At 41.2% G+C, this 11,609-nt stretch overlaps 1 protein-coding gene across 1 annotated transcript in view; it reads right to left on the bottom strand.

Annotated features, from left to right (window-relative positions):
- Positions 1-5,796: 5,796 nt before the first annotated feature.
- LOC139659580 (diacylglycerol O-acyltransferase 1-like) overlaps positions 5,797-11,609 on the bottom strand; it is a 27,388-nt gene continuing 21,575 nt past the window's right edge. The window contains exons 9-17 of the mRNA XM_071537894.1: positions 11,387-11,490; positions 10,476-10,514; positions 10,007-10,048; positions 9,758-9,802; positions 8,662-8,774; positions 7,899-7,964; positions 7,356-7,443; positions 6,594-6,656; positions 5,797-5,995 (exon numbers count right to left, since the gene is read on the bottom strand). Of these exons, the coding sequence (XP_071393995.1) occupies positions 5,846-5,995; positions 6,594-6,656; positions 7,356-7,443; positions 7,899-7,964; positions 8,662-8,774; positions 9,758-9,802; positions 10,007-10,048; positions 10,476-10,514; positions 11,387-11,490 (710 nt within the window). The 3' untranslated portion in view covers positions 5,797-5,845. The remainder of the gene's footprint in view (positions 5,996-6,593; positions 6,657-7,355; positions 7,444-7,898; positions 7,965-8,661; positions 8,775-9,757; positions 9,803-10,006; positions 10,049-10,475; positions 10,515-11,386; positions 11,491-11,609) is intronic.

Raw genomic sequence — 11,609 nt, 5'->3', positions numbered from 1 at the left:
ATTGATATGTAACATGTCTGAATAAAAGTTATATTAAAGTCTAAGGCTCAGTCTGTCTCTATGCAACTTGTTCCTGGTGCTACACTCCATCCATCTTCCAGAATGGGACAGGTTTGTGTCTCCTGGTTTCCTGTCTAGAGGATCATCATCGCTCACAGCTTTGTCAGCGCTCCCTTGGAAAGATCCGGAATAACGGATGTCAGGAGAGGAACCATGGATCAACCTGTTACTGAGGATGAGGAGGAAGAGTGGGGTGCACGGGGAGGGGGGGGGGGGGGGGTAAAAGATAGAGAGACAGCAAGAGATAGACACAAAGAGAGTATGCCTGTGTGTATGTATAGGTGTAGAAATGACAGATGGGACATATGACAGAGGATGAGGAGAGTGTGTGTGTCAGTACGCATGCACAGTGCATCAGTGTGTGACTCAGTACGACCAGGGGAACTGGAAAGCTTTGTTTATGTCAGGAACGGTCTGAATATTGATGATAGATGAGAGGTGACGAGGTTTCTGCACTTCGTACTCCGCTCCCCCCGTCCTCTCATGGGCTCCGTTTATTTGTCAGGAATGAAAGGGGGATGGATGGAGGATTACTGCCTGCATGTCCTCTGCTCTGCAGTAAAAAAAAAAATAATTCTGCACACTTTTTGGCACTGGAGTACAGGGAGTTATGAGGGGAGATGAAAGGAAATGACCCATCGCTGGTACAAATAATTACATGCATCCCTCTTGTTAACATTTAAGTACAAAATGTGAAGGGAAACGTGTCGCTTGCCCACCAACTCCCTCGTTAAATCGGAAGAAATCACCCACTACTTTAGAGTATTTATGCTCAACAGAGTGAGACTTTAATTGTGCATCTGTCACTTTGAATGAACCCTAAAGAAGGTTTCTCAGCATGTATGCTACAGTGTGATTGCAGTTGAAAAAGTGATTTGAGAGAGGGACTCCGTTGTCCATGGCTTTTATCCAATGCTTGTTCCAATTACCAGATGAATGACCGGGTGTTACTCATTATCATACTGAAGGTCAGCACGTCCTAACCCATAGCTTTGGATGACAAAAATGAGTCGCAAGTTTGTTTCTGGTGGGTCTCCTCATGAGCACTCATATGTTTTAATGAAGCCGAGTCCCAGACTAGCTTTACTCAGTTTGGATCCCCAGCTGAAAAAAGTTCATGAACCCCTTTAGTCAGGTAAAAAAAAAAGGGTAAAATGTAGGGATTAAAATGGTAGTACCTTTTTAGTGCGAGGTGATTCTGTATATATACAGTATATATTGTGTATATGAGGCCATGTATCCCGTCACATTTACACTAATGTCACACTGACATAGCATGCACACACACACACACACACACACACACACTGTTTAATCCACTGTCAGCCTGACAAGACACAGGTTCACAGACCTGTCTTCACATCACTGGATGACAAATCTACATACACACGGACACAGACACGGACACACACACACACACACACACACACACACACACACACACACACACACACACACACACACATATATACAAGGCTGTAGAGAAAAGTATTTAGCTTGCTTTTAAAACCTTGTGACAAGTTCTGTACCCCTGGCTGAGATGCCCTGTTGCAAAGCAGTTAAATGATATTTGTCTCTGTCCTGAGTTTAGTATTGAGCCTGGTAGGTAGCCTGATAGTGATAAATATCACAGGCTAAAAATGGTGTTAAGTAATTTAACATGTGTTGGGGAGCTAGAACCCAACCATGTGAGGATTAGTTCTGTCTCTGTATAGTATTTTCAAATGTCATTTACATTTTATATTTATGTTTTAGGCATGATAGCTGATGCGCTTGACCAAATTGACTTAAAACTGATAGTAAGGAGTGTGAGGGACAGTATTCCTGTGACCAAAGAATGATCATGCGAGGCAGAAGTGCTAGGAAAAAAATCAAATAAGAGCTAAGGAGAGAGGTGGAAGGGATTTTTTGAGAGAAATCAGAGTGAGAAGAGGAGTGGGGAGAAGGTGACGTGAGGTACTTCATGCAAAGATGAGTTTTCAGCCAACGGCAGAAGATTGGGGAGTGACTTTGCTGCTCTGACTGGGCTGGGAAGGTCATTTCATTAGGAACCGAGGAGCGAGAAGAGTCGAGACCCGGGGGGAGTGACGACCAGGCCTGCACAGGAAAGAGAGAGCCAAGCGGCCGGTAGCAGCAGAACGCAAAACACGGGCTGGTGTGTAAAGCTGGACCGTCGCCTGGAGGTATGGTGGTGCGGATCCCTTCGCAACCTCATACACCAGCACCAGGGTTTTGAGTTTGATAAGAGCAGCCACAGGCAGTCAGTGGAGGGACAATAGGAGGGAAGTGACCTGAGAGAATTTGGAAAGGTTTAAGATAAGGCGGGCTGCAGAATTCTGGATGAGTTTTAGGGGCTGAAGGGAGTGTTTCGGGGGCCAGCTAGCAGGGAGTCGCTGTAGTTCAGCTGTGATAACTTGTCCAGGGAGAGGACTGAAGATTGAACAAGAAGCTGGGCAGAGTCACTGCTGAGGAAGGGTCTGATTTGCTGGATGTTGTAGAGTGAAAACCTGCAGGGTTGTGGATACAAAGTGGGCTTCGCATGAGAGTTGGTTTTCTAGAGTCATGCCAAGGTTCTTGGCGGTCTGGCCAGGAGTCAGTCTGGTCTGGTTTACAGTATTTTACAGTGTTTTAGCACTGTCTGGTACAGTGGCAGGGACCTAGACTAAGTAAGTAATAGTCTCTGATGGCTGTAGTCTTACCATTAGAGAAAAGTAGCCTCCTTCCCTAGAATACAGGCCCTTATAAATATACTAGTACAGGTGCAAGACAAATTTGGGGTCCTGACCCAAATGAAATACTGTATTTATGTACAGCCAACTTTCAGAGTGTTGCTGGGGCAGGCTGTCCTCCCACTGACAAGACTAACTAGACTCTTCTGGTCTCCGCTTTAAGAGTCAGGACAGAGTCAATAAAGGTCCCACTTGTTGGATTTTCTCACAAATGCATTGCTGTGAAAATAGCTGTGATGTAAAATTCAAATGCGTGCTACAAACAGTAATCCCACTGGCCAACTCCCTGCTTTCATTTTCAGATCTGTGAATTCTTTCTGAAAATCCCTTCAGGTAGACTGTAGACTAGTAAGTTAAGCAGTCCGATGCAGGATTAATTTAAACAACCTGCTTCAGGGCCTTATTCATAACACATGATACAGTAACACATGGGTTTCATTCTGAAGTGGTACATCTCAAATTCTGAAAAAAAAAAAAAAAAAAAAGGTGGTTACTCCCCGTTGCTCAGTATTTTTTTGGAGTGCCCAGGCTACCATGTGGACTGAGGAACTTCAGACCGAGAACTATGGACTCAGACTATGGACTTCAGCCCCTTGGACTGTTTGAACATGAACTGTTGTCTCTCAGAGGGAAACTAGGTCATAGGTAACCAGAGTTATCACACAGCTGCTTCAGGTTTTGGACACACTCGCCTCACATTACTCAATGACCCATTTACCTGTATATGGGACTGGTGGTCTTTCCTCTGCCTTAGACTCTCCTCAAGAAAGCAGTTCAGTGGAATAAGAGTGGTAAATGCCAACTGGCCACACAGTGAGGAGATGAATGAATGTTCATTGGACGACTGTTGATGTCCTGGACCTGGAACTGACTGAACTGACCACTCGGGATAGTCTGGGAGGAGCAACGGGTGGATTGTACATAATATTGGACTGCGAGACTTGAATGAACGGATTGATTGCTCTTTCCCCACTCTCCCTGCCTCTCCATGTGATCTAGATCAGAACTGATGACACCTGGTTTGGAGAATACCCCAGACCAGGAGGAAACTGTTTCACCACTCCCTTTTCCCCGACTCATCTAATTACCTGTGTATTATTTGTAACTCAAAACTGTCTCATTAGTGTTGTTTTCAATTTCATGTGTGCCTCTTGTTAGCTGGTTTGCCACAAAAACAACTACTTACGTTATCTAAAATATTACAAGTTTGTCATCAAAAGTCTTTACCTACCTAATCACTTCCATAATCATGGTGAGTTTTACAGTTTACAGTTTTACAGCTGTCCATTTACTGTCCTTTTTCTGTCTATTCAGCTGTCATGGGAGGATGCTCATTATATCTATCTATCTATGCCCATTTTTACTGACTGGATAAATATATTTGCATACATTTTGTCAGCTACTCGCCAACTCACCTAACAAAGAAAAGTATGAAGCTGAGAGTAAACCATGTTCTTTCTCTTCCAACAAACGGCTTTGCAGTTAAGTATGAATTTGGCTTTGGGCCCCTCAAGAACAGATCCTGTGTGTTTCAGGCAGGTTTGATATTTAGGGTTCACTCTTCATTCTATCTAATTAGATTTGCTCACCTGAAAAAACATGGAAAACTGAGATGCATTGCCACAAAATAACCCATGGATAATAACAAGACTGAAATATAACTCTTCGAATGTTTGTATTCACGAACATATTATATTTAGACACAGACATTATGATTTGCAACAGTCCTTTGGGATATTAGCATGGAAAAAAAACACAGCAAGTGAAGGGATTCTTGTGTACCTGAGCATAGATTCATTCAATGATTTTGCATAGTGTCTGGTTCATAGCAGATCTTGCAAAAACCTTTTAATAAAAAAGAAAAAAGATACGTAAAAAGTCTTTGCATAGGATTGCTTTTTGTGTTGTATTAATGTCATTTCACAGGGACATAAACCTGATCAGAATGCTGCCATTGACAAAGTAAAACGTGATGAAAATAAAAATTAACATTGATAAAATCCTATTAGCATACATTCATTTTTCCTAGACATGTTCCATCTCATAGTAAAAACTGAAAGTTATGGCCCCTTTGAGCCACTTTAAGTTTCATAATCTGTTACTTCTACCAAGGCACTTGAATCATGTAGTCAACTGAACATTTGATAATATTCAGCCACACTTTCCCAACATGTAGAGAAATATTAACCTCTGTCTACCCAGTGTTTGAAGAGAGGGCGCCATACTGCCGCTGAGGCTTCACACTTTAGCTGCATGTTAAGTGGAAAGCTACACTCTGAAGACTGTCATAACCAAAAATGCATCATCATACAATAAAGCAAGGAATCTCTGTCTGTCTGTCTGTCTGTCCGTCGCATATCTCGAGAACCGTTCGTCCGATCGACTTCACACTTGGCAGGTGTATTGCTGGGGACCCAAGGAAGTGCAGTGTCGGATTTGGTGCAATTTGGACACACGACACGTTCAATATTAATAAACTTTGAATAAACACGTGAACAGCGCTCTGTGCAGCAGCGGGGCGAACGGGCACTGCACTAGTTGGTATAAATAGAATGACCATTTTCTTTACTTGTTTACCCAGTGTGGTTGAGTTTGCTCCATTTGACATAAAAAGAGAGACAGTCATATAATGAGAGAGAGGAAAAACTCACACATCTGAACCCTCTCACTGTGGGTGCGCTGGAGCAAAACATCTAAGATAAAAATGTGAAGTTAAGCCCACATGCTGCTCTTGCAGTACCACAGAGTTTATCCATTCAAGTAACATTTCTGCCCAAACTGACCTTCATCAGAGATTTTACAAAGACATTCACCTGAGCGAGAAACTGTGACTGGCTGTGCTACTACATCATTTTATACAGAAGAGAAAACTTACATTCTTACTTAAGGAAACATCTCACTGTATATCGTGGCCCTGATGTCTGATGTAAACATAATTATTATCAGGAGTCCTAATCCATCCTGCCCTTTAGAGGACGCTACCTGTCTGCTGCACTAGACACTAGTAGTATTTGTGTGTGTGTGTGTGTGTGTGTGTGTGTGTGTGCGCGCGCACGTCAGTCGGTCTCCTGTCTGTAGTGTAGGACATAGTAGTCGTGGACGTACATCAGAACGGCGAATGGTTGACCAATGATGAGTGAGAGCCACACTGCAGCGTTGCCATAGTTACCACGCAGGAAGCGACCAACCAACCAGGCTAATGGGAGCTGATAAGTAAATGAAAAGGGTAGTAAATTAAAACAAATAATGGATGATTGTCATTGTAATGACCAATATCAGTCTCTGAATGTTTGTTAAATAAATTTCAGAATGCATTTTCTTGTGTTGTGTTGTGTGACACTGCATCACATTATAATGAATAAAAAACTCAAAGTCAGGAGAGAACAAGAGGCACTTGAGCTGCCTAATGTCCTGCCACAATCCCCATGATATATTAAACATTCCCGACTAATTAGGTCATTCATTAAGCTAATGAATGCATTAATTAGCAAATATTTCTATGCCAACATACTTGTCTTCATATAACACATAGAGTATTAATATGAACTCTGGCATTAAGGAGTTATAGTTCAAGAAAACCAGATCTACTCTACTCATCCTATCTAAACATTTTCTCTCCTCCACCCAAGTTTTTAACCCTTTCAAGCAATTAAAAAGAAATTTACTTAAAAGTATAGCAAAATGTTGCACAGTTTTCAGCAAAAAATAATTATTTTATATCAATATAGTGCAGTCTTAATAAAAGGATTGTGCTGGACACTGATGTTGTTTTATCATGTATGATGTGTGTCAGTGTGGTCTCACCTGAGCCATCATGCCCATGAAGGCCCACAGTCTGAACATCCTCAGAGGAACACTCACTAGGTACTGACACAGGAAGACAGAGGGGGAAACTAAATATTTATATGACTTTTATTCTGTATTCTATGTAACACAGTGTGACCCTCCATAGAGGAACACTCACCTGAGTCAGATAGAGTGACCAGCATTATCATTTTACTGTTAAGCTATATTCTACATTATATACTGCAGTATAGGCTATCTAGGAATTGAATCTTATTCTCACTGCACAGTAAGTCACTCTGGAATAGAGCATCAGCTAAATGCCTAAAATGTAAAGGTGATCTACAGTCTAAGCAATGTAGTATGTGAAGAGTATTCTAAACTCAACACCACACCAAAACTAAATCTGTAGACATTACTTTCTTTTTCTATTTTGGCTGAAAATCCGGAAATTCTGTGGTGTATTTATGTTGTATTGCTTATTTGGACCACCTTGTCTTTCTACTACTATCAACTACCCAGGTAAATATGGGTGACAGTTATGATCTTGTTTTGATTTCACCTGATAAATCAATTTTATTCATGAGGGTAAGGAGGAGAAAAAGCAAGGGAAACAGGTTGAAAAGGGATTTTTTGAGCCTTATTAAGACATTTGAGACATGGAATTTGCAAAAGAGGGTGAAATTCTGATATTAAGCAGATGGTCTTAATATTTCATAGACTCAATGTTCTACAGTCTGAACATCACCAGAGGAAGTGGTGTTCCGCCCGCTCAGCTCTTACCTCATGGAAGAAGGCAGACAGGAAGAAGACAGCTGATTGGCTGGCGATTTTACTGAAGCCCCTCCTCAGCAGGGGCTTGTAGAAGTGGCTTCAGGGGAGATGGATGGATGGATGGAGGAAGGAACAGAGAGAGAGATACAGAGTTAGAGAGACCAAGTTCACTCCTTTGTTCAGTCAGTCACTCCCTCCCTTCCTCTTCTTCTGACTCCCTAACTCACCAACATGTTGTAACTCTCTCCCTCCCTGACAGGCATTCAAAGTGGACCAGTGTAATTGATTAACTTGTAGAAGAGATAGCCTTTTACTCCCTTTGTCTTGTTTAATATAAACCTCACTGCGGGTATATAGCGCTCACTGCAGGCACAATATTTATTACTGTCACTTACTCATTCACAGACAGATGGATCAGTCCGTTTCCCAAATAGATCAGTGTGCATTGCTAAGTCTGTGTCCCTGTATCAAACCCACTGCTGTTCCCTTTGTTTGGTTCTACCTATATAAATCTCGTCGCTCCCTCCCACTGTTAGTGTCTGAATAACTCACCGTAAACACCACTTGTGAACAGGGATGTTCCAGTTCTGCCAGAAATATGTCACCGTCTCAGAGTTCCTGAAAGAGGAGAGTCAGCAAATAGTGTATTGAACCTTAAAAAATTCACACTCTAAATAATATTCATGAGATCTGAGACAGTTTGATCAATATTTGTGAACATGAAAAAGTCTCTCCTAAACCTAGAACTGTGCAAGCAAGGCTCTAATCTGTACTGTCATGCAGGAAAGAGGAATTTAACAAGCCTTTATTGAGTGATACAATGGGTATGCTACATCAGGAAACAAAAGGAACAAAAACTATTATTTACATAAATTAAATCAAATTATCAATCAAATAACCCTACAGAGGGCACCCTTATAAACCAAAATGCTTTTAAATGCCCTCCACTTCCCTACCTGACACATAATACTGACACATGATAGTGAAAATCCAGTTTACAAAGCTTTGTTCTCACAAGTCCCTTAAAAAAAAGCTTGCACCTGCCTGCCTCTACAAGTTCTGAAAAGTATTGAAAGTATCCTCCATACACACTCACGCAAAGCCTCCAATTTACACACACAAACACTACCATGCACACACACACACAAAAACACACAAATACTCCAATGCACACACACATCAATGCACAACTACGGTCAAACTCGCAGACCCAGGCACTCCTTCAATACAGTCTACCACACCTCAGTGCTGAAGTTCACAGCCTCACATCCTCTGACACACGCACACACACACACACACACACACACACACTCACCACCAGTCCTTGTAGAACTGTCTGTCTCCAAAGCGCAGCAGCTCAGCGGTGAAGTTCATAGAGGAGTGGAAGAACCAGTAGAAAAACATCAACCACAACAAATGATTAGGAACCTAGAGAGAGAGAGAGGAATGATTCATACTGTGAATAGAATATATGTGATTGTGGGATTGAGTGTTGATGGTGAGGCAGAGAGAATCAACAAGATGTACCTGCGCCTAGTACACCTCTACCTGCATATCTGTGTGTTTCTGTCGACACTGGCAGAAAAGCCTGCTGCCTGAACCAGGGAAACATGCCTGTATGCCCGGCCTGAACAGGCTACCACTACAGACTGTGAGACTGAACCCCACAAGGGGAACATTTATCTTCAGACTGTGGAGTCCACACTGAAAGGGCAACAGTGGCTGGTGGTGTGTAATGTAATTTATTTTCTGTTTAATTTATGTTGGCACCAAATAAACTACGAGGAAGAACCACAAGCAAGTCTCCAGCGTCCTTCCTACCCACAGAGTCTGAACAGCCATTGTGATTTATAATATATGAGAATATGGGAAATGTTCTTATTCATACTGTATGTGACACCATTCTCAGCATACTCCTGCAGAAAACCTTGTATCTCCTGTGTGTTCACTGTTATTGAAAGCTGTCATTGTTCCTCACATAGTGTTCCATGAGTCAGAGACGAAGCCAAATCATTTAATACAGTTTAATAAATGCTGTCAATGTATGAGGAATCCTCAATTTGTGTAACAATAACTTTTTGGAAAGACACTGATGATATGTGACCGCTATGTCAATAAAGCTGACTGTGATTCTGATGATAGTTGATTAGCTGTGACAGTGATTGTGGTGCTGTGTTATGCAAAGGCATAACAGCCTTTGCCATTCTTAGAAATTGAATGGGAGCTGTAAATCCAAAAACACTTATAATGCTGAAAAGCTGAAAAATCATCTCTCTGGTCTCTACTCATTGTGATTATCAAGTGCTGTTGTGTTTTGTAATGTCATGTTGTGTTGTTTCTCACAGCCAGCCTGAATACTGACAATAATAGTAAATAGTTGTGGTGGTGTTGTTTGTTGTGTCTCTACTCACAGCTAGTCTCAGCAGTCTCTCAATCATCCTGGACAGATCCATGTCCTACAGCACAGGAAGAGAGAGGAGAGGAGACTCTTGTCACATGGGGACCCAAAAGACACAGGCCTGCGACCCACTGTTGGTCAGGACCCAGAGTTTAAGAAACAAGGCTCGGTAGTGCATTGAGTCGTCCTGTGACAGGCTACGCTATACTGTTGCGTTGTGCGGTAATTTGCATAAGCTTCACTGCCATTCTTCCTTCCTTACCTCTAGTGGTTTCATGGAGCTTTGAATAATGGGAATCATCCACTGACCGAGAGAGGAGAGAGAGAGCAGTGTTACAAAGAACAAGAATTAATTCATACATACAGTAAAATAGGAAAAAATACCATAGGCATATCACTGTGGAAAAAATACTACACTCAAATTAATCTTCCAATGAGAAAAGTACAGTTGAAGTATAAAGTGGCAAGGGAAAGTTTATAAACTCCTTTAATTTTAGAATCAAAATTATATTTGATCATCACATAATTTATAGCATAGAAAGATAATGTGACATGGCAACAAAAGATGTATCAATGTTATAACTTGATGTGCTAATCAAAATATACTTAAAATTCATATCATGAAACTATATTTTAATATACTTTTAAACAGTATGATGAGATTTAAAGTCTAAGCAACAGAATGATATAGCACTATGCAATCTGTTTGGGATAACATGAGAAGGTTGTACCTGCTGAGTGAGACCAACTAACAGCTGGGTGAAGAACAGCTGGGGACAAAGACACATATTGATAGAGTGGGTGATGCGTTTTAAATTGTTGTTTTCCTGAACTTTCTCCAATAAAAATCAACAGAGAACAAGGAAGATACATTAAATAGCTAAAGGAAAAATAGGACCTTTTCATCCAAACTCAAATTACTCTGTATATATTAATATACTGTCCAAAGCATTATGTATAAACAAGTCAGTCCACATTTCACCCATCATCACTGGACACATGCAATTCATTCTCTTATATTAACTATTCATTTGTTAAAGACAGAGGTGACACAGGATGATAAGGTGATACAGTTTGTGTTGGGGGGGAAAACCACAAATATTTTTCAACAAGTGAGGATTACAAAGTTCCTCACATTATGTTGAGGACATCTCCAGCTGTGGTGACATGTCTACATTTTCTTTAGATTTCAAAAAGTACTGCAAAAGTACTTTGGTTATGGTTATGTGTGGGAACAGTGACTGTACAAGTGACATTGGACAAGAACTAAAAGTCAACAACACCAGTATTTTCCTCCTATTCTAAAATATGGGCATTGATTGAAATGCTACCAAAGTACATAAGCCTTGGTCTAGCTGACTCATAGGCAAGGGGCTTAAATCCTGTTTCTTGTACGTTGAAGCTGGAGTACAAGTGATACCTCCTGGACAAGATGCTAATCCATCTCTTAACATCAAACAGTGAGGCATCTGGTCTCATTTTTTAGTGTGTTTTGGCCAGGAGTCAAATCTCAAACCCCCAGGTTTCAGAGCAAATGCTTTAACCACTAGGCCACTGATGAAGTGACCTCATCACGCAGCTAAAGCTAGTGTTTGTTGGCTGGTACTGACATCAGATATTTCAGACAGCCTGTCTTTCTCACCATCTCAAACAGTCTCCTCAGCAGGAAACTCATACGAATCGTGGGAGAGCGAGGGAAGTTCAGCTCATAGCACAGAGTCGGAGCGAAGACAAAGTAGTACAGATCTGTAGAGATGGAGAGGGAGGTCAACTTGAATGTTTGACAAAATAAAACAGTTCAAGTACATTCATAACTCAGTGATGAATGACAACAACAAAATCAAATCAATTCAGTTTCATCCAAA

Source organism: Centroberyx affinis, unplaced genomic scaffold (assembly GCF_046629955.1).
Source record: "Centroberyx affinis isolate AG114_WGS23_722 - 3 ecotype Tasmania unplaced genomic scaffold, CSIRO-AGI_Caff_v1 ptg000192l_1, whole genome shotgun sequence".
NCBI lineage: Eukaryota > Metazoa > Chordata > Actinopteri > Beryciformes > Berycidae > Centroberyx > Centroberyx affinis.
The sequence above is the reverse complement of the archived record's forward strand: the minus strand, read 5'-3'. Positions and strand labels throughout refer to the sequence as shown.